The following is a 23,843-nucleotide window of genomic DNA, read 5'->3' on the forward strand; positions in this document are numbered from 1 at the left end:
CAAAAACACCCTCTGTAGCCAAAAGACCATGTAGGGGGCAAAGAGTGGTAAGATAGCATTCTCTGAAAGACATACTCTCAAGAGTTGAAGAGGAATTCCAATAAAGGATGATTGATATTTTCTGTGGATAAGCACCAGTTGCCTACAAATCGTATTCCGTCCAAGAACAAGGGATCTAAATTGAGAAAAGGATATACTAGGGAGAACTAGAGAAAGTAGAGAGGCTCTGTGAGACTGAAATATCTGGGACAGGGAAGATGTGCAAAATGGAGGGATTTTTATTTGTGCTTTCATGTATTGCATGCTTTGCAAAGATTTTTTACATGCATCTGCTGGGTATTTTTTAGGACTGTGAACCTAACCCCAAGAAAGTGGTTGGACTGTGTGGTGATTGTTATTTTCTTGCCTGGCTTTGCTTCAGACTAACTCCTTGGAGGCAAGTTTGTATCTGGCCTATCTCCAGTGGGCATTGCCTCAGCACAGCAAATGTGCAAAACATTCCTAATGAATAATAGGAGATAATATTAATCCAAGTAGTGGATTAATATTATCTGCTATTATTAATATGCCAGATCATTCTCTAATGAATTCTTTACATTTTAAAAAACCTAGTAAGTATATTAACGTATCCCCATTTAACAGATAAAGAAACTGAGAAGCAGAAGTTGAATAACATGCTCATGACCCTGAAACTAATTAGCAGGAATTGGAAGTCAAGTGAAATGATTCCCAAACCCTCACTTCTAGCTGTTGAACACCCAACCACCTCCATTAAATAAGAGTGGTGGTCCACATGGATCTTCTCCAGTTAGCAATGGCTGCAATGTCCTAGGATGAAAAGGAATTCACTAAGCAACTGGTCTCCCAAAGTAAAAATTGACTTAATCTGAGAGGTATTTTTATGTACCTTTTTGTGTGTATGTGTGTGCAAAGTAGCACTAATGTACTCCATTTTTTTAAACAACTGTACTTTTTTTCTTTATAATTGTACAATTGTATAATGCAAACCTTGTTTCACATCATTACCTCTTAGAAGAGACTGAGTAAAGAGACCAGCCCCTCTGCAATGATTCTGGATCACCTGGTCATTCCGGCTTGGCAGAAACACTTACAGGGATATTTTTAGTTTATTGGAAATAAATTTGGCCTCTTGGGCCACAATTCAAATGTTCCAAGCAACTTTTTTTTTTTTTAGTGTCAAAGCCTACAGAATTAGATTTTCAAAGTGCTTTGGACATTTTTCTATCACCTTGAGGGATGGCGGTTATGTTGGTGTCAGCAATGCGGATATAGGAGAGCTTCTTCATTCCTTGAAAGGCTCCATTTTCAATTCCTGAGCTCTTCAGTGGGTTGGTGCCCAGTTCTATGAATGCAATAAGTGCAAGGCATTAGGAAGGCATTTTAGGATATTACAAATTAATATAATATCTGTCTCAACAAGGCATCTACCAGAAATTTGGGTTAATAACAACTTGAATGAAAAATGCAAGAGAAGTTAAGGAATGTCTTCCCCATAGCAGGACAAAATGGGGTAAAACAATTCCCTAGTTAAAAGTCAACAACCAAATAGCAAAATGAAGAAATAGCAGTAGCAAAAACAATAACAATGAAGTATTTAAGGTGCATACAAAGGTTTGTCCAGAAATCAACAAAAGCAAATGTTCCCAAATGTCTCATAGCATTACTTAATTTCTCCCTGAATTTTTGGTTCATGGTAGAATAACTCAGCCCCAGAGCTTTCTCTACTTTCTTGGACCCTCAAGGGTAAGAAGCAAAAATGTTGCTGTAAGGCACAGAATCAAAATCCCATTTCTTTCGACCCTGCTGCTGCAATTAATATAAGCCGTATGCATGTAGGCTGTAGCTAAGGCTTATTTGGAATTTCTTACGGTGAACCTTGTGTCCTGGTTTTAAGAGTGATAAGAATATCTGTACCTATGACGATCATCTGGTTCATTCCATTGAAAACAGATTTCCGTACTTTGGTGATCTCGTTCTCATGGACACGCAACTCCTGAAGGGTTTTGGGCATTTTTTCTGGCAATTCCTTCAGCTGATTCTTAGACAAATAAAGTCTTTCCAATTTCACCAAAGGTGCAAATGCTCCAGGGCTGATTTTGCTAATTTTGTTGTTGACAAGGATCAGTGTCTGAAATAACAAACAAAAACAATAATGCTTTAAACCACAAATCTTCTGCAAACCTAGGACAAGTGCCTAGTATAATAAATATTCCATTCCTGAGAGTAGCAGAGAAGTCTGGAAAATTATAAGAAATCGGGGGAAAAAAAAGAAAGCAATTATGATTCCTTTACATAAGTAGTTTATAATATGAGGGCCTAAGTGTAAGGAATAAAGGAAAGAGATATGATGCATATATCTATGCGACGTGTATGCACACATCACACATATACACACATACACACATACATATATACATACCTATACCTTACATGTGTATGTGCTGTATGTGTGTATATTTTTTAAAAAACTACAAATACTTCTAAAGATTGAAATTATTAGAGTGAAATTACTACAGTGTCTCAAGTTATATGTGAAGAATCCAGTGTAAGAGACATGTATCCTACAGGCAGATTCATTTTGATCTAAAATTTCATCTCCACTGACTGGTGTCATGGATTCCACAACAAAAGGATGGTACTAACTTATACTAAAAGCTATATGGAAGAGAGAAAAATTTTCCTGAAGACTTGCAAAAGTTAAATAGAGTATTTTTTCAAAAAGTTTGTAAATTAATATTGATTACATTGTTATTACTTTACTTTGCATTTCTTTGTCACTTTAAATGCTAAGTAAACATTTTTCCTTTTTTGTTTCCTATCATCTACAATATTTTTCAGGGAGAAGAGATTTCCTGAGGACAATATATTTCATTTTTTATAAAATTGTGATATATTTTAATAATTGGGTTACATAGTACAGGCCCCTTCAGACACAGAAGCTTTCTATATTTTTCTTCTGTTTTTTTTTCCTTGCCTTTTTTACATATAAAGTTTTTATACTTTTATATGATCAAATATCTAATACTTTTGATAATTTTTATAATGTTTGTGTCTGAGTTCTCTGAATATAGAAAATTACCTATGATTTATTATTGTTATTATGCTTATAGCTATTGCTAAACCTGTTTTGTAGCTACCTCATTCTGTTCCAATGATCTATATGTCTATTTTTAGACAAACAACATGTCATTTGTAATTATTTTTTGTTATTTTAACAAACAAATACTAAGAAATGTTGGTTAGCTTTATCAAGGTCCACACAAAACTTCTATTTTCAATAGCAGCGCACTTTTTTTCATGTATAAGAATGCACAGGGGCTAAAAGGGAACTGGAGTAATATGAGAAGTGAGAACTTTCAGTCTCAGGAATGCAGGAATGTTTTCTGAGGCTAACAGATCATCCTCCTGGGGACTATATGATGTGACTAATTAAAATTTCTTATTACAAGCCACAGAATCTTTTAATTAATCCTAAAAGATATTTTGGTTGATTTATACAAAACCCTAAGAGATTCGAAAAAATATTAGAAAAAGTTCAAAAACCTGCAGGGCTCAAGGTCATAGAAAATTAACATTAACAAGCAAAAAGTCAGGGAAATCAGAGGAGCCAAAAGAGAGAAGGGTGAAGCAATTTGTATCATTACACGACAGCTAAAACAGTGGATGCTTAATGATGAACACAAAGTAGTCCCTCAATGCCATCCTTGAACGAGAATTCTGAAAGCATAATATAATTAAATATATTAAACACGATCACAACATCTGCTTTATCTATGTTAAGTGTTGAAACCAGAATCTTTCAATAATATGTGCATTTTTCTCTAAAACCACTTACATAGGGCTTACACCGTGCCAGGTATTGTTCTAAGGGCTTTTACATGTACTATCATATGTTTAGGCAATTGCCAGTTTACAGATTTGAGCCAGGCTACTCCTGAGCTTAGATCTCGGCTCGAGCTCATTTTCCTGTGTGACTATGAACAAAAACTTAATCTCTTTGCCTGCTTTTTCTCCTCTTTATAGAGGAGATATTAAGAATGTCTGCCCTATAAAAGTAGTTATAAGGGTTAACTAGGCTAACGTACGTAAAGTACTATGAATGGTGCCTAGTATATGATAATTGCTGAACAACTGTTTGCTATTAAGCAGTCCTTGATAACTTTTGTTGGTTTTTCATTAAAAAATCTTTTTTGTTAGATTTATGAAGTTATATTCCAATGAAATACATTGAATATTGACAATTGCCATACTTCAGCTTTTCCATTATTTTATATAATAATTACATAGTTTTCCTACCCAATGTAAGCATAAAACAACTACTCTTTCGGAGCACACACCACTCATCAGGAGCCGCAGTTTTAAACTGATAAAATTATTGGAGGGGAAAAATGCTTTTTTCCTTAAATCTTTTCTATTTTAATCCTTGCTAAATTTCATATCTCTCTTTCCTTCTCTTTCATTTGTGGCTTTCCCTAGCTGAAATTATGATGTTGATTTGTATGATAACCCAGGAAGGAAGGAGTAAGAGAAAATAGATGTTTATGATCTTCTGAACAGTTAGAAACTCTAATAAATTCTCTGTTCTGGAGTATGCTTTGAAGTAGACATAAAGACAGCTCCAAGATGATGGCTGCCTAAAAACATTCTTAGAAGGAGACATGAATAAAGAAAGAACGCATTATTACAAATGCCAGATTTAACAAGAACATCCCAGGAACTAGACATCTATTATTTAAGGAAATAAAAAGCTTAAAACAAGTTATTCAGATTATACTTAAATACACAGGAACTTTGAATTACAGCAAGGGCATTTTCCTTCATTAAAAAAAATAGCTTTGTGATAAACTTGTGAAAAAAACAGGAAACTTTAAAAAAATATTTTTATCGACATTACTGTTAATTGCTTTTTATTATCACTTCTTTAATCTTATACCAATGATAGTATCACAATCAGCTCTCTTCCACGGAAACATTAGCATGAAAGCTAATATGAAAGAGAGGAGATGAGTGTGGAATGGGGCCCAGTATCCCATCGGTGGGGATGGATTCCATGGTCCAAGATTAAGATTTAGCTCAAGCCTTATCTTCCATTGTTTCTCAATCTGTTTCTTTCGCTCTAGTGAGCCTCTATCTTTATTTTTTTCTGCCATGGTTTTCCTCTTGCACAGAAAGCCCCTTTTTCTTCTCTCTGCTTTTCAAAATTCTCCTAATTCTAAATGAGACACTTTTGTTCTATATTCTCTCAAAACACTAACATGTAACCTGAAGTATGACAACGTCGGATTTTCCCTTTACTTCACTCCCCTATGCTTACTACTTATATCATATTGTTCTTATATTATATTCATGCTGCCAACTTTAAGAATGTATTTTTATGACATTTATTAAAAGACCTATGAACTCTTATCTCCACAGATAGGTCACTCATCACTAGTATATTCTCTTGGTTTTCTGAAAGTTCTATCTTTAAAAAGGTTTTTTTTTTTTTTAATGTTGAACGAAAATGTGCTTCCTGGAAATTTCCACTTGCTCAGACAATTCCGACATTTTGGTGTTGAAGCAAATAAATATAATCTTTCCAGTGACCCCACCTCCCTCAGTTAAGCCTGTAAGACTTCCGTATCCTTTATGCCCATGAACATTCTTCTCTGGATGTTCAAAGGTCAAAATCCTTCTCAGAAATGCATTGCCCAGGACCATCCGGAGTTGCCTGATTCCAGTAGAAGACAGACACGGGGAGAGTTTTATATTCTTTCCTCATGGCATTGAAATCTGGCTTTCTTATACTAAATGCGCTCTAATATTTGGGGGGCGGGGCGGGGAACTACATCACCCTCATCCCACAGGTAGAGAACTAACTGTACCAGGTTAAAAACATATATGTATAGGGATTCTGGTGCCCTATGTGAAGAGACAATTCCTTTTCTGTTACAGACGTCTTCCTTAACAAGGCTTAACTGTCATTGTCCATTTTTTCATTCGTTGCCCTCCCCTGGGCCCTGGGAGCCTGACTTTTAGGGAAGGTGTCGCCCAGATGCCCGTGTCCTCTGGCTTCTAGCAAGGTTCAGGCACAGGAGACACATCCCGGAAATCAGGAGGTGGGAACACAGTCCCTCAGCTGGCTCTAGGACCTCTAGTTCCTTCAGACCTAGGGACAATAGCAGCTTTGGTGCTTCACAATGCCTTGTTGGTTGACATATCCCTTTGTAAATAGTCCCCTCAGAACATTCCCTTCCCTGAAACCCTCTGCTTTCTGCTGGAACCCTCGCTGGTAGACCATGAGTGCTATACTGTAATGCAGTAGGGTAAGGGAAAATCAGTGTAAGAACACATGAAGACGCAGTAAGCATAATCTTACATTTAAAGCAAGTTACATATATATAGTTTATTACTGAAATGGAATTATGTTCATTAAATCAAATATGGATGAGTATCCCTTTCCCTCCTGGAGCCAATCATTGAAACTTTAGGAGATCATTTGCACTTCTCAGAAAATGAATGGAAAAAAATAGAGAAACAAATGAAATAAAATAACTCTAAGAACAATCCCTTTTGCTTTTTACTCCACTACTGAAATATAATCTAGTTGGGAAGTGAAAGATTTATATTCATAAAACATGAGAGGAGAATAATATATATTTTTATAAAGTAAATACTAAAGAGAGATGGGTGTATGTGAGAAAATTGGGCGACATTTCAGGAGTTAATGATTGTGATGCTTTGCTCCTGCATCACCTGAAAAGGAGAATTTAATGGACGCACACCTCTGTGCTCATTTAGTCCCATAAAATACTCTTGACCTCACCGAGGTTTTGTTTTGAAAATATGAGTCATACCTTGTTAGGGCTCACAAATAAATCAACAAGCAAATAAGTAAATAAATATGGTACTCACATGAAGGTTTTTCAGGTTTTTAAAGTCTCCATCTTTGATTTCAGTTATTTTGTTGTTTTGCAGATCTAGTAGGGTTGTGTCAGGGGGAAGGTCCTTTGGCACTTTGTCCAGACCTAGCATGGGAGGGAAAAGAATGTGAAGTTAGTTGAAAATGGACACAAGATTATGGATTCACAAAGGATATGTTTACAAAGAAATTAGTGTTGCAATGATAGTTTTACCAATAACTTATTTTTCTCCTGAGAAATTTCTCAATTATACTTCCAAATATTTGCTTTATCTTTTCCAGAGAAGTCAAATGATTTCTTTTCTTTAATTATAAACCAAAGGCAATATTTCCCCAATATAATTTACTCTTCTGCATAAAGAGAGAATTTTATTTCTTTAGCATCTCAAATCTCTCAATATATAGCACATTTTTCTGCATTGTTGTATTCATGTATTAATGCTAAATGAGTGATTTGTAAATTAATGCATTTCTTATTCTGCCAACGGAGAAGAGCTCAAACAAATCTTCAAAGAACTTTTGGTTCCACATACACATTGAAAGCTAAATTTAAATAAGCATATAACCGAGCTATGTTGGCAACAACTTGGAAATTTATCCAAGGGTTTTGTAGAATAATTCTTTCAGTTGTAATCAGAAGGCAAAATGCTTCTAATTTTAGTTGATATTTTTATGACCAATAAATATACGAATAATTGGAATAAAGCAAGCTAAATTTGTAAGTGTAATATTTTTAGACTTTAGAATTAGTCCTGAGTTACTGTTTTTAGTTTATAAATGTGAACATATTAGTAACCAAATGGTCCATGGTAATAAAAAATGTTTTCATATAGTCATGAAACTACATGTATAAGGAAGAACCATTTTTATTCAAAACGTATGTCATTTTGAATGTCATCATTATAAATGCTTACGGAGAAAATATTAAATGATACCACTTTTCACCTTATTTTCTTCCACTGGCTTTATTTTATATTGATAAAAGATGTCAAGGAAAAATGTGCTTTCCTATTAACTCAAGTTAAAGTTATCATTTCTATTTTCAGTATTAGGTTAAAAAATCAGAAATGTTTCTCAACCTTTGATAGAAGCAACCTCTCCTTCAGTACCTGAAGTACTGAAGATCTTTCATTCATTCAACAATGCATTTTTTTTTTCACAAGGGCAAGCACTGGGAATTGAACCTAGGTCTCCAGCATGGCAGGCGAGAATTCTCCTGCTGAGCCACCATGGCCCGCCCTCAACAGTGCTTTTTCAGTGTCTCCTAGGCACCATCAATTTATTAGATCCTGGGGATACAGCAGGGAATAAAACATAAACTGCCCATATCCTTATGGAAAATATAATCTGATCTACATTTTCAATTACGAAGAAATTACAATGGCACATAATTGTTACTTTGGAAAGACACCTTTCTGATTTTGAGTCTTATGTAACCATATACTGATAAACTATCATATTGCCCACATTTTCCATCTTAATTTCTTCCATGAAAATTACAGAGAATATTTTATATGGAATCCCTTACTTCTAAGTTCTTTCCAAAGTATCTTGTTCTATTTCCAAGTCCGTTACTCTGTTGATAATGGGGGAAACAATCTGTTCCCCATTCGGTGACCAGCTCTTTTAATAAATTTGTATATCAAAATGTAGGTAATCTGACCATACATAAATACATTTCAGGAACTTTACTAATAGAAACAATCCACAGAGAAATAACAAGATGAAGTGTTTTTCCTGCTGAACAGCAAACTGTCATAACAGCTACCTTGTAGGAGGATATTTAACTTTGCTATAAAATCATCATCATTGCCATTTTAAGAAATGTCAATTTCCTAATTGCATGCAATTAGGAGTGGTGAACTTCTGCCAAATCTTTGATAATTAGTGTTCTCCAACCAGGAAAAAACACATTTCCTTGCATTTGTCCTGCCTCCATTTCTTCTCCTACTTTTAAAAATATTTTCCTTAAAAAATAATTATAATCACAGTTTCCAGGTTATCATTTGGGTAGCTTGTTTTTGATCTTAATAAGAAATTACCTTGCTCAAAATTTTCTAAAAATTTACTCTTCCCAGGAATCAGGGTATCTAAGCTAGTCAAATCCCCTCCTTTTTATTTTAAAATAGGTTAAGTAAGTGGAACCCAAAGAAGTAAAATGACTTACCCTAAGCACACCTCATGGCTAAACTGGAGCAAGGCCCAGTATGGTTTGAGACATCATACCAGAGCTATCTGATGCACCGTTTATGCATTTAAACACTGTCAACATTGTTGGAAGATACTGAGCTTCACTTTCCCTTGAACACAGCATGCTCATTCCTAGCTGCTCAGTTTTGTTCATACAGTATATGGGTTACAGAAGGCCCTGCCTTTGCCTTCCCTTCCACTTACATTCTAACCATACTTTAAAGCTAATCTCTAATGCCCACCTCCTCTATAACATTAGTTCCTGTCTCCCACCTCCAAACTCCTTGTGTGCTACGTGTTCATAAGCTTATGTTGCATTTTAGCAAACACCATTATCCACACCTGAAAACTGATATATTTGTGAGGCATCTTTTGTCTGATATGTATCTGAGGAAGACTACCTTTCTGCCCCACATGATGAAACTTTCTTTGCAGAAATGTACTTCCACTAGGAAGGGTCAATTATATGTTCCTAGACGGAAAAATAAATCCCCACTCATGGATTAGTACTGTCAAGAACAAACAAACAACTGATCCTGAATCTAATTAAACCTCTAAATCTAACTTCTGGTTTATAGGAAACAGAAAGAACATGTTTAAGTTCCAATTTCTGCAACAAATACATTCCAAGGGAAAATGAAAGAATGTAGGTGAAGCTATAGTTTAAAGAGATTTAGGATCTATTTTAAATAATCGCAATGTCTGTATCTTATTTGGATGATTCACACAAACTGTAAAATAAAACATTTATGACATCTATAAGATGGGTTGGAAATGCAGGCATTGAGTGGCTATTTAATTATCTTAATAAATTATTGTCATTTTTTTAGGCATAGTGATGTTAGTAGGATTATGTTTTTTAGGAGTTTTCATCTTTCATGGAAACATTAGGATATATTGTTGGATGAAATGATTTGATGTCTGGATTTTGCTCCCAAATAAAATGGAAGGAGGGAAGTAGGTGGGTATATTAAGGTAAATATTGACATTGTTTGATAATTGTTGAAACTGGATGGTGGGTACACAAAATTCTCTTATCATATGCTGTAGATTTTGTATATTTTAAATTTTTTCCATAAACACTTTTTCATAAGACTGCCGCTTGAAATTTAGTCTACTTCTATTTGATCCTTAAAATCACTGAGAAAGTTTCAATAAGTGCTCTGCACCTGAGTTTCCTTACATCGTTCAGAATTGTGTGAAGATCCAATAAAACTCAAAAATAAAAAATGCTGACCTAGGGCACAGCAAGGCCTCACTTACAGGGACTAAGGAAAAGAGGCAGCACTGCTGTAATTATCCTGCTGATTATTAAGTCCATACATCTGTGATGGTGATTGTATTTTTTTTTTTCTGTTTAATATAATGCGTATTATCCTGATTACTGAAATTTGGTTTATAGACTTGTCACACAGGCTTATCATCTAAAACCTTTGGTCTTGGGTTCCTTTTTTCTTTTCAGTCAATTTCTAGTCTCGTTGTGTTCTCGTTCTTCCCATGAGGTCCAGGAACCTGGGGAAGCTTGTCTACCAAGCTCTGCTACTGCATGGGAACCACGTGTTCCCTGACAAATAATTAGACCCCCACCTTCCACAGCTGGTCCTAGTCAATTTAACCCATTTTAATGGTAGCAAGTGCTACACTGTTTTGCAAACCTGCACACTATCAGTCTTTCTTTACACTCTGCTTCTGTCTTGTTTGTTTGTTTGGTCAACATCATCATCTTTAGAGTCAGAATGACCCGAATTATAACCAATTTGGTCGCTAATTAGAGATGATTCCAACTGTAACTGGCATCCCTCCTGTTTTATTTCTTCACCTGAAAATGCTAAACATGTCGTAAAGTTTAGCTAAAGCTAAGGATTATTTGGTGGTGCTTAAAATATTTGTTTCTATTAAACACTTGGTTATTTGGACTAAATTAATTTTCAAAGAGTATTAAAGCAGGCAGTATTCTATGGGAACAGTCTATCTTAATTTGTTTTAATCTTAAGCTTTTGAATAAGCAAAGTTAAATTCTGATTTTAGCTATATATTATTTTATTAACTGTATTTGCTTTTATTAACTATAGATGATTTTAACTAAATTATTGTTATTGATATAGATGAATTTTCTGGCTATTCATAAAAATGACATAAAGATCGTAAGAATAAGATACTAACTTTTTAAAATGAGACATCAATTCGCCATGTAAAATCTGCTTCAAAGAATCTGTTCTGTAGTGGAAACACAGAGCACAGAGATGTCTCTCAATGTCCTTCTAACCATCTCATGTAGAAGGTTTCAGTAATTATGATGTTAATTTGTAAACTAATTTGAATATAATTGATTTTAACCATTAAATAGTTTGTCACTATTAAATAATGACCTTCTGTAGGGACATGCAATATTTGTAGAGTGTATACATATATTATGTAATTTATGCTTATAATTTTAGTTAGAAATGTATATGAATCTAAATAAGTGTGTACATAATGGCATTTGCCAAAGATGGCATTAATTATCTTTTCCATCCCATCATAATACGACTTTATGTTCCTCCATCAAGAGATGGAATTGAATTTCCCTGCTCTCAAATCTGGGCTGGCCTTATGATGCTTCTATGAGCTAATACAATGTGGCAGAAATAATATAGCCATGACTTTTGAGGCTAGAGGAGGTTATTCAGATTCCACCTGATCCTTTGTTCTGGGGTAATAGATATGCTGTGATAGTAACAGGAGCAAAGTAACATGCTAAATGTAATTATTTTGCAATGGGCAACTTTTAATATAATTCTACTCTATCATTAAAATGCAATATCATTATTATGTATTATGTCTTCACTTTCTCAAATTCTGTAAAAGGAACTTATTTTTTTTAAATAGGGATTATTCATTAAAGTAAATAAAACTCTTTAAAAATATTATCAGAAAGTCATTTCTGAAATAAAGTCTAATAAGAAATATACTCCTTCTTCTGGTTGTCCTAGTGATGGATGGCATTGTTCTGATAGCAAATGTCAGCAATCTGGTAAATATGTTGGGAAAAGGCCAGGTCATCCTAAAACATCAGGCTTTTTTTTTTTAACCCTATGACAAGAGTCCAAGCACCAAGATTTATTATTGCGGATTTCGAACAATATTTTCTGTAATTCTGTCTTCAACATAATAACGACAATATGGCTCATTTCCATTTTTGGCATGTGACTAAAATAATATTTAGAAGCCTCAAGCCCACCAAAAAACCTTTCTGCTCAAGGCAGGCACGTTTCCCTCTTACAAGTTACAACTTTGACTGTGTTGGCAGTTAAATTGGGCTTCAAAAATGGAAGATTCTGTCTCTATTTCCATCATCTTTCCAAACTCATGGAAGGTTTAAGCTTTTTAGTTCTAAAGTCAGTCTCAAAAGGAAGAATTCCCAGATGGCCATGTTTGCTCCTAGTTTCCAGTTTAGTAGAAACAATAATATTGTAGAATTATGACCTCATTTAGGCCACAAGCCATGCATACATTCAATTATTCATTTATCAAGCATTGACATTTGAAAACCTACTAAGTATAAGATACTTTGTTGGACAGAAGGTCTAGAAAGGTAAATTAACACCACCTTGCCCTCCTGGTGGAGAAAGCAGATGTATAAATAGGCAATTTAAGATGGTGAGATAAATAGAATAATCAAATAAGGATGAAAGCAGAGAAGTAGACTAACTGCAGAAGTTGCCTCAACATCACCTACAGACTAAGTTAAAAATTCATTGAATCTTGAGGTTAACAGTTTGGCTGCTATAGGACTTTCTCCTTTTATTGACTGGATTACAAATTGGTGTCATTCTTCATTACTTTATTTTCAAGGAAATACAGAATCTTTCTGCTACTCTTTTTTAAAGAGAAAGGTTAAGATTAGACGATCTCCTGATTTTTCCTCTTTTGCTCAGGGAATTGATATTCCAGCTAAAGTATTCCCATCCTGTCCCCTAAGCTAGGATGATTTCCAAAGGAGAATGAATCACAGCTGTAGCCTATCATGGCAAAATGCCTTAATCTCAAACAGCTGTCTTTCTCTCCCTTCTGGGACTGAGAAGGAAACCAGGGATATATCAGTTCTCAGTCAGATCCAAGGAGACAGACAGCTCCTTCTCTGAGTCCTTTCTTTCTCCTCCGTGACTCCATCTCCACTTCTACCTAGTGCTAATTCAGGCAATCCACTGTGCACAATAAGAAAAGAACAGCAAACTTTTCCTCCAACTCCCAACCTCCTTCCATTACCATGTCTTAGAAGTAGGGCTTTTGAGGTATCTGAAGTCTGAATGAGAGTCACCCTATGCACCCATGTTGAAGACCCAGACATAAAGGATGAAGGAAACTGAACTTCTAGTATTCTGTCTACAAAATAACCCTGATTAATTCTGCTGGGCCAATTTGATGGAAGAAGTCTAAAGTTTCAGATTTGCTTTTGGAAACCCAATTGCCCTACAACAATTTTTTTTTTTTTTTTACCAGTTCAAGTAAAATGATTAAGAAGAAGAGTAAAGGAAGTAATCCAAGAGTCCATCAATAGGTGACTGGATAACCAAAATGTGGTATTTACATACAATGAAATATAATTCAGCCTAAAAAGGAATGAAGTTCTGATGTATGAACTTCATGAATGAACTCAGAAGACACCACGTTGAATGAAATAAGCCAGATACAGAAGGATAAATATTGTATAATCTCACTCAGATGAAATAGTTGGAATATGCAAATTGATAGTCCGAACCTTGAATACAGGCTTCTAGGGCCCAGGATGGGGGTGAGGAATGGAGAATAAATGCTTCATTGGTACAGAGTTTCTATTTAGGGTAATGGAAACGTTTTGGCAATGGATGTTGGCCCACTATTAAGTGGCAGACCATTGTGAAGGTAAATTAACATAACTGAATTGCACATCTCAAAGTGGATAAAATGGGAAATTTTAGGTTGTATAGATGGTTTCAAAATTAAAAAAAGACGTGGAACTTTAAAACACAAAGAGTGAACCCTAATGTAAGCTATGGACTCTAGTTAATAGTATAATTATATGATATTATTCCAGCCGTTGTGACAAAAGTACCACACTAATTCAAGTGTTTACTAATAATGGGGACATATGGGAACTCGGTACTTTCTGTAAGATTTTTCTGTAAACCTGCAACTGTTTTAATGGGAAAAAAAAAAGAAACCTAACTTATTGCAAATTAAAGGGTTTTTCTTTTTTTCCTGTGATTTTAAAATTAGAATATTCATTGTATTATGAATTAAATTTTAGGAACCAGTAGTTATTTGTAATGCTCATGCATGGCAAAATAAAAATGTCCCATCTTCTATAGCTTTCTGTGGAGGTCTAAGCATGCTGTTTGTGGAACAACATATTCTATGATTATAGAATAGCTAAATGTTTCATTGTTCTCAACTCAACTAAACCAATTTTGTTCAAAGGAATTTTGGAGTGGAGAACAGCAAATTGCTTGATAATTACATAACTTTCAGACTGGTGTCTGTTTTTACAATTGGAGATGATGTGGCCCTCTTTTGTGGGAAAGGAAGAGGTGCTTATTTTGTATTCAATTTGACAGCCTACATACTAATTAGAGATTTTCAATTTTGTAAGAGAAATAAAAGAATGTATCTGAAATAACCTCATGCTGTTAGCTGACTTTTTCTGAAATAGTAAAATAAATATAACAACTACTGTGATAAGAATTCTGACATATATTTTCTGTTTCTACCCAATTAAATGAGATAATATCCCCATTTACAAATGGAAACGTCAAAGTTTCAGTAAAATTCTGCAGTAAAGTTGAATTTGAGTTCAAAGGTGTTTAATTGCATAAACCAAGTTCATTCACTATTAAATAATTTTAAAAAGATATTTTGATGCTTCTGAAATTTGTTTATATGAAATTTATCAATGATGTTTAGGCTTATTTGACCTACCAGTGCAAAGCTGTGTGGGTACTACAAGCAGCTGAAATCTGCATTTGATCCAAAGATGAATGGCTTAACCAAAGAATACATAAGAAAGAGAAACTGTCTTTCTTTTGATACCAAGCATAAACAAGAGAGCATCCTATCTCAATACCAATATTAGGACATTTTTAAAGGGTTTCATAAGAATGAGCTATACATTGGATTTATTTTCAAATAATCTACAGATTTCTGAATTTACTAATTCTACATGTATTTTCATATTATTACTTCTTATTAATGCTATGATTAAAAATTAATATTTTTTGTTTTAAGAGGTTGAAGAAGAGAAGATGTTGGTTTCATAAAATTCAAATGAGAAACATTAATCACAACCTAAATTGTAACAAGTTCAGAAAACAATTTGGTTGCTATTTATGGAGAGTTCATTACTTCCTTGGACAGGCTGGGACATATATTTACTGTCTCAATCCCTTACGCCCCAGGAAAGCACATTATAATACTATACTGATAAGTCAGAACTGGGGACTAGAACAATCAATGTATCTTTCAAAGACCTCAACTTTTTCGTGGAGTAATCATGCAATTTTAACGTCACAGGTTTTACTTCTTAGATTTGAAAGGACTGTTTAAAAGTTGCTGTTTTTAAATTTATCTGAAATACTTCTTAGAGGCAAAAATAATCATCTTAAATTAAAGTGTTCTTTACATTAAACATTCTTTCGATAATAAGATATCCAAGAACTATTGTCCTTTCTACACTGTAGCTCTTCTCCTCTCATTAAAAGCTCTGGCTTTTTAAAGAAAACATTAACTTTTGATACAGATAAGAAATAACATTTCCCTTTCCAAAGTGTACTGCATTTTTCTTTATTGTACCAATTCAATCAACACACTCAGATAACTAAAGAGTATAAAACCAAGAATAAAATAAACTGCATTGCCTTTACTGTGAATAAGGCACTCCATTTCTCCTTTCTTACCTTTTTTCCCTGCCTTTCTCCTTTATCCATATAATCATCATATAGAAAAAAATGTATTGAGCCTATATTATGAGCCACATACCTCACATATATAATATGATCTTGAAGACTGACTGTGGACTTTTCTGCAAAAAAACAGATTTCAAGGCTCTGAACAGCTTGCTGAGATGGTAAAGTGAGCATGAGTTAGATAATGAGTGGAAAATGTGAGTGCAGTTGTTTTGTTTTTAAGACAAGGAGATTATTCTTCCTCTAAGAAATGTACTTCCTGCTTTAGACTTATCTGATTAAAACTGCTGACATTTAGATACAGATCTGAGTATTAATAAAAACCAAACATACTTTGGATGAGCCCATTACTCACTGGAACTCAGTTGCAGTAAAGTATGGTTCATAAAAACAAATCATTTTTACAAATTTAGCTACTTCCTTACCATATAAAAGTGCAATAAAGGAACAACCAACACTTTGGGCTTTTAGAAAAAAGACAACTATAGAAAACGTTCTCATCCCAAAACAAGACAATAACTGCAGCACAAACCATACAACAGATTCCCAAGTTAATGACCTTCATGTCCCCTAAGGTATATGTTTCTGTTTAGTTTTGGGCAATAGGTTTGTTCCATTTTCATGATAGGGATTTGAAAAAGTGTCCCAAAATGCTTTCATGAGAGTCAAACTTTATGAGCTATTTATCATACTAACAAAATCAAACTATGTTTATGGAGAAAATAAAACTTCACTGGATGATTGGCCAACTCTTCCCTCCTTGAAACTATTAACCTTTGACTGTAGAATACATGCCGTGATATTAATGAATTGACCCGTTAAATCTTGTCCTCAGAGGCAAAGTGAGATTTAACTTGTATCACATTTCTTCAAACGAAAGTTCGCAAGTAGTATACCCATCAAATGGTTCAGATTTTTTTGACCCCATTATTTTTCTGCCCAATACTTGCAAAATTTTCTGGAGAATTTGAGTAACCTAATTTTCCTCACAGAGACTATTCAGTTCAAAAGAGAATGAACCTTACTACTAGAAAATAACAGAACTGGTACCATATTTGTCTTCCTCACCTCCCACCTACAGGACCTTGAACCCAGCTTTACCCATTTGAGGAATGGATGAATGCATCCATTGAAATAATCCTGCCACCATTTGAAAGCCTTCTTTTCATATACTTTTCCTTGAGGTTTAAATGTTTGCACCATATATGTCAGCCTTGAAAAAGCTATCTCAAGTTGTTGTTTTTTTCAGTTGTTACTACAAAACATGCTTTATGTGGTTCTGAGTTCCTGTCTGTAGTTGATTCCAACTGTAGAAGTTGGTGACAACTTTTACAATTTTCTCTGCAAAATACTGCTAAGAAAGTATGTTCTAAGTAAACACAGAGTTTCTGGCAGGAGTTCCCTGCTATCTTTTGGGATTGCTTCCATAAGGGGATAGTGGAAAAACCATCCTCTGAGGTTGTTTTTTTTTTTTTTTTTTATTTACAATAACAAAACGTTCCAAAAGAAAAAAAGAATGTGGCTTCAGCTGTCACATAAACTAAATTCATCCCCCTTTGGCCCATTCACTGGGGCTTCACACTTTCTGAGATTAATCATTTGAGGGTATTGCTTTTGGATTTGCCAGGCCACATTTTTCTTAAAAGATGACAAATCAAACAGTATTTGGAGTGTAAGGCTGAAGGTACATGCTTCATGATTACATAATATTGAAACATGACTTTATGATACAAATTTCCCTTGAAACTTTATAAAAAATATATAAGCAGATGAATTACAAAGTACCAAAGGTAAAGACATTACTAACAGCCAGAGATGAGACAATATCTTGGTACCCGAGAGATGAGTTGTAGCTGTAAAATGCTACCTGCTTTGCTTCTCCTAACTGCACACTTTCCAATTTAGTGATGTTCAAGCCCTGTTATCAGGGCTAAGACAAGAACAGAGAGACTGTCCAGTTTTTCTGAATAGCTAATGCTCCATGAAAGCAAATCAGAATTCAAATAAACCACCACTCTGGAATCATAGAATATAAGATATTATTTTGTTCAAAAGTTTATTTTTCATATGGGGGCCATGAAGCCCGGAAAGAGAAGTGATTTGTTCAGGATTGCAAAGTGATGTTGCTCTGACTTTGAAAAAAAAAAAAGAAAAAAAGAAAAGAAAGAAGGAAAAGCTCCTTTTTCAACCCTACTCTGCTTCCTTTACTCCTCATTAGGTGGCACTGTCTCGTGCATTTGGAATAGCAGAGATTAAAAGTGAAAATGCTAACTTCTTAGACACTCCATTCTCATGAAGAAAATCAACAGGGCAGGTATCGAGAACCTCAACCCACTCACCCAGATCAGAGCACTGGACGACTCGAATATGGCATTGGCAGCGGAAGGGACACACTGGTCCCAGGGGCTCGATTTCAGGAACTTCAGGAAGTCGATCCACTGGGCCTACCCCAGAAGCTTCATCTTCTAGCATAAAGTCAAATAAGCCTCTCTGCTGAAATGGTCCGGCCCAGGCAACTTGTGCAAGCAGGAGGAAGATGATAGTTGCCTTCATGATGTGTCTCATCTATTTTCTCAACCAGGGTACCTAGAAAACAAATGGAAGGTTCAAGCAAACTAGTGCTGCCAAACTCGTGCTATTTTTTGTATAATGCCCCACAGAAGAGTGAGCATAGAGGAAAGTGTCAAAAAATGTTTCTATTATTAGGAAGCAAATTAAAATGCATTTGAGAGGCGATAAAGTACTTTATAGATTTATTTTCACAGATTTTGTTCTCCCGATGAGAATATTGAGTATCATTTAAATCTGCTTCTTTGAATGCAGGCTCTGAATTAAAAGGACATACTTTTTACATCATTTGCAGCATTGCCATGGCAGTAAACCATGTTGAACTTTTCGATGCTCACTCAACATAAGCCATTCCACAGCCAAGTAAAGTTTTGTCTATAGACATAAATGATCTCCAATTCCTCCTTCAGGAATATCTTTGGAAGCCAAACTCATCTCTCCATCCCACTGTAATTATATTGGTCCAAAACCTTCTCATCGTTCCCTGAACCATCACAAGAGCTTCCAACTGGATCGTCTACTGTGTTGCCACAATCTTTTAAAAAAATAAATTCATCTTATTAATCTACCGAAAACCATTTGTTGACTTCCCATGGCACATTTCCTTATACTACCTGTAAGTCCACTGACCTTTTGGGCCAATTTTTATCTCTAGCCATATTTCTCTCCATTTCCTCTTCACTCCCAATCCCCACCTCAAACATGACACTCAAAACTAGTTGCCATTTAAAAGACCTACCTTGCAAGAGTGTTGTAAAGAGTAAATGTGATAATAGGCTCCTCTCCTGTATTCCCCAGCTCATCCACACAGGAATGCTGCTTCTTCCCTCTTCTGTGCTCCCAAAGCAGGTTGCTCTTACCACTTTTAAAGAACTTATCACATTATATTGTAATGTGTTTTGTGTGCTCAGTCTGTCCCCTTACTAGAGGATGTACTCCTTCAGGGCGTGTCTTATTACTGTTTGCTCTGTACCCAGGTCTTGCAAAATATTCTCATACAAATGACTCAATTGACCATCAATTTATGAACAATATCAGTTATCCTTTTTTTTTTTAAGTTACCAAACAGTCTGTTTTTTTAAAACACAAAATTATTATTTTTTCACTAAATTCTGGTATAATAAATTTATGAAATAAAAAACCTCAACTTGGTATAAGTAATATTCATTTTAAAAATTGAATCGGGGGACAGGGGGTGGTGCAAGGGTAGTTCAGTGGTAGAATTCTCACCTAGCATGTGGGAGATCCAGGTTCAAATCCCAGCCCACATGTCCCAAAACAAACAAACAAAACAAAACAAACAAAAATTCAACAAATGGTGCTGCAGTAATGGAATTCTCACATGGCAAAAGAATGAAATTCGAACCCTGCCATATAGCATGCAAAAAAAAAAAAAAAATCAATTTCCCAAACAGATCAAACTCTGATATGGGGTAAATCCAATTGAATTTTATAGGGCTTATATATCATCTGGTTTTACCAATAGCACTATTTGTGGGGGGGGGGGGGTGCGGGATGGACAAAATATCTGAACTACAGAGTTGCTGAATCCATAAATACCATAAATAGTTATTCATTTATTCAATGAAGATATATGCACACATATGGTAGCACTGTCTCTCACATTTGGAAGAGCAGAGATTAAAAGTGTAAACGTTAACCTATCAGAGAACCCATTCTCATGAATAAAATAAATAAGGTGGTAAAGAGAACCTGCAACCCACTTACCCAAATCAGATCACTGGACAACTCGAATATGGCACTGACAGCGGAGGGGGCACATGCAGCTTTTATACATGCGGAGTTGGTTGTTTAGTTGGCTAAAGTGAATAGTTAATTTTTTAAGATAAATCCAAATAACGAAAGTGGTTGATCCAGTAAAGAGAATGCCGTCTCTTTTTGAGATGATATATTTTTAAATCCCATTGAAACTTGTTCTAAGTTGTCCCAAAACCTTTTGCAGACATAACTTGCCATATCTCTATTTTGGACTCTACACTTATAAGAATTCATATTGAAGCTGTACATTCATAACTAGAGTTAAATAATTGTTTTGAGGCATTACCCAATAGTAATATACAGAAAAAATAAATAAATATTTGAATTTCCTAACCTTAATGCCTCTTCTGGAAATTTTTGTCTAAATCCAGTTGAGAAGAAGCAAATGATTTTAAATTCCTTACATTTTTGTTCTTAGTTTATATTCATTAAAACAGCATGTGTAAGGAAACACAAATACAATACAGACTTACGTCTTTTCATTTATAAAATACCATACAGATTATTATTCACCCTGCCACGTTAAATTCAATACCAAGTTTTCTCTAGGAGCTATTCCCACTCGGTTCCTTTATTGCCCTTTAAAAGGAGATCCTATTGTTTCGGCAACATTTGTTTGGATTGGATCTAAGGGAGTGGTTTTTCTGTCTGTTTCTCATTAAAATGCAATGTTTACGGTTTACCACATGTTTGCTAGCCTTGCATATTTAATCTCTTACAATTTTAGAAGAAAAACGAAGCAAAGTATGTGCAGATTTAATAAATAGCAATGAGAGTTAATGCAGATGTTGCTTTTTGATCTTTTCTCCAGAGCAGAAAATACCTATTTCCCTAACAACCCATAAAAGGAAATGTTGGACACAAATTCAGAGAAATATTATCATTTATATATTTGTTTACTTTTGTTTAAATCGTGCAAATAGTCCACATAATGTTTTTTGATCAAACTGATTGCAGCAGGGTTTAGAACTTCAATTACTTATTTTATGTCACTTTCATTTGCTACTCTGCAGGAGTGTGTGTGTGTGTGTGCGCATGCGCACGTGCTTGGGTGAATGTGTGTGTGTGTGTGTGTGTGTGTATTTTAACCCTGAATGTCCTGGGGATAGAATAATAGCGTGTCCAGAAACTTCATACAAATTACTCCATGGAATAACTTCTTTGAAATTAGAGACATGAAACTTGAAAATCAATGTCTTAAAACAATTAATGTGTGCAATTGATACTAATGACAGACATTTCCTTCTTTCCTTAATAAACCAGAAAAATAAACAACAAACAGCAATTGTTCATGTAGAAACCAAAATCTCTATTTTTGAGATGATTCACTTTTTAAATTTCATTCAAACTGTTTTAAATATTCTCAAAAGACTGACCTTTCCCTAAATGCTAGTTGCTAGTAGAAATGCTGCTACTCCACTAAAGCTAGTTGCCACGATTTACCAATGTTTTAGCAAAAATCATGATTTCTGGCTCCAAAGGCTCTTTCAGCCCATTAAATGAACTATATCAATAAGATCAGCACTTGTGTGATGTCATGTTTGCCTTTGGGGTGAATTTCAAAGTCGAAATTCAACCCTCAGAAGATAAATAAAGCTATAAGTACAGAACAAAACTTAAATCCACCAGCACAGGGTGAAATAAAAATCTCAATAAATATAAAAATAATGAAAATATAAACAAAAAGCACCATTTATCCATACATAGGAGCTGCTAAAAGGAAGCATTTGGCTCTTTTTTTTCTGGCCAAAACAGCAAGAGGAAGAAAAAACCACAGGTATTTCATCACTGGGAACCCTTTTAATTGGTGGTCATTGTGTACCCCATCTTGAAATTAGAAAGAAAAAATAACCCACATCCTCATTCTATAGTGAATGCATTTTATAATAAAATTTCATTGCATTGGAAATACCAAGAGGAATATTTCCCTGTACATTTCAGAATTCATGCTGCGAACTTTGAGAGTATCTCAGGTCTCCAACAGTCAGCATAAATATTTCCAATGTTTGTTTTCACCTCTCATGATAATTTCTTTTTCTTTTCTACAGTTGTAGAAATACACATTAGACCTCTACAGCAAATCCACAAAGTTCACTTCTCTGAGGTGTGAAAAGTTCCCAAAGTACACAAAAGTTCAGGAGAGAAGAAATCATTAAATGCACAATCCAAATACAAATAGTATGCTAGCCTAGAATACTTTGCTGTTAACACTTCCTAAAGAGCTAAACATTTCATCAGCACAAAAATAAAATATGTCAATTTAGCTAGTCATGGTGTTGGTTACAGTTTTCTAATACAAATTTTGCAAGAACATAAGATAGAAACTAAAACAATGCATTCAAGCATTTTACAAATATTTAACTTCTGTTTTGAAGCAGTGCCTTCTTTAAAAAAAATGCCACTTAAAGATTATTAAAAGTTTAGCATGATCATTTCTTTTCTTCTTCTCACCAAATAATTCCTTTTCCTCTTAACTTGATCGAAGTTTTATTAGTTTGCAGAAGAGTTCAGGACAATTACTGAAAACCGTACCTTTTAATCCGGGAATTTGCCACAGGAGCCCTCAAAGCTGAGATGTAATTACACTAAATATTCATCCCAAGCAAAAGAGTTTGCAGGTGTGGAAAGAAGGAGGGGGTAGGTGCTGCTCTGTGACTGCACTAGGTTGAAAACCCCCTGCTTCTACTCCATAGCACAGTTCAAAAATAAAGGTTTCCCTCAATGAACACAAGCCGGCTGACACCCACATTAGATCATATGGTAATGATATGTCTCTTGTATTGTAGCCAGAGACTTTATCGGTCTTTTTTTCTCCCCATTTGCTTTATAATCCTTTTGCATCTGTTTAAAATTCTAAGCTGTTTATGTAGTACAGCCGAGCAACTTGACTTGAAATTTGTCTTTTGTCTATTCCTTTCCCTAAAAATATTTTAACTAAAGGGTCTGCTTTCCCACCCCCATCCCCTACGCCACTCTCCAGCCTTACTTGCCTTGTTTATAAGGAACGTTTATCACAGTCTCCAAATGACCATTTTTCGTGCTTTCGGGATATGGAAGGTCAGCAGATGGAATGCAATTAATCATGTAGTTATTTTAAATGAGGTCTGTAGAAATAAATGAGTAGCCTTCTGTGAAGATACTCGGCTTCTTACTTGCCTTGGAATTTTTATGCAAATTGAAGCGATGTTATGGAGTTTTCCTGTGTACTTTGAATGTATTTTTAAGAGTCTTGGAAGAAAGCCAGAGTTTTTTAGATGAAAAGTATGTCACTTATTACTTTCATTACTCATAGTTTAAAACCCTTCTGGTTGCCTACTAGTTTTTGTTTTTGTTTTAATAAAACATGCAAATAGTAGAAGATGATCACAGTTTAATTTAGCCTGTATTTGAAAAACTTTGATTTTCACAGACTATATTTTCATGTAATCTGAAGTTTCTAAAAGGCAGTAGATTCTATGGCTTCC

At 34.8% G+C, this 23,843-nt stretch overlaps 1 protein-coding gene across 3 annotated transcripts in view; it reads right to left on the minus strand.

The window, feature by feature from the left end:
- DCN (decorin) overlaps nucleotides 1-23,528 on the minus strand; it is a 32,345-nt gene extending 8,817 nt beyond the window's left edge. Inside the window, exons 1-5 of one of the 3 annotated variants that reach the window (XM_077111590.1) lie at nucleotides 23,370-23,528; nucleotides 18,372-18,618; nucleotides 6,916-7,028; nucleotides 1,936-2,149; nucleotides 1,250-1,363 (exon numbers count right to left, since the gene is read on the minus strand). In XM_077111590.1, coding sequence (XP_076967705.1) covers nucleotides 1,250-1,363; nucleotides 1,936-2,149; nucleotides 6,916-7,028; nucleotides 18,372-18,597 — 667 coding nt within the window. In that variant the 5' untranslated portion in view covers nucleotides 18,598-18,618; nucleotides 23,370-23,528. Of the gene's footprint in view, nucleotides 1-1,249; nucleotides 1,364-1,935; nucleotides 2,150-6,915; nucleotides 7,029-18,371; nucleotides 18,619-19,339; nucleotides 19,555-22,911; nucleotides 23,333-23,369 lie in introns of those variants that run through there. The other 2 variants (XM_077111588.1, XM_077111589.1) reach the window with 2 other exon arrangements.
- Between the last annotated feature and the right edge of the window lie 315 nt (nucleotides 23,529-23,843).

This window comes from Tamandua tetradactyla, chromosome 7 (genome assembly GCF_023851605.1).
Source record: "Tamandua tetradactyla isolate mTamTet1 chromosome 7, mTamTet1.pri, whole genome shotgun sequence".
In the NCBI taxonomy this organism is placed as follows: Eukaryota; Metazoa; Chordata; class Mammalia; order Pilosa; family Myrmecophagidae; genus Tamandua; species Tamandua tetradactyla.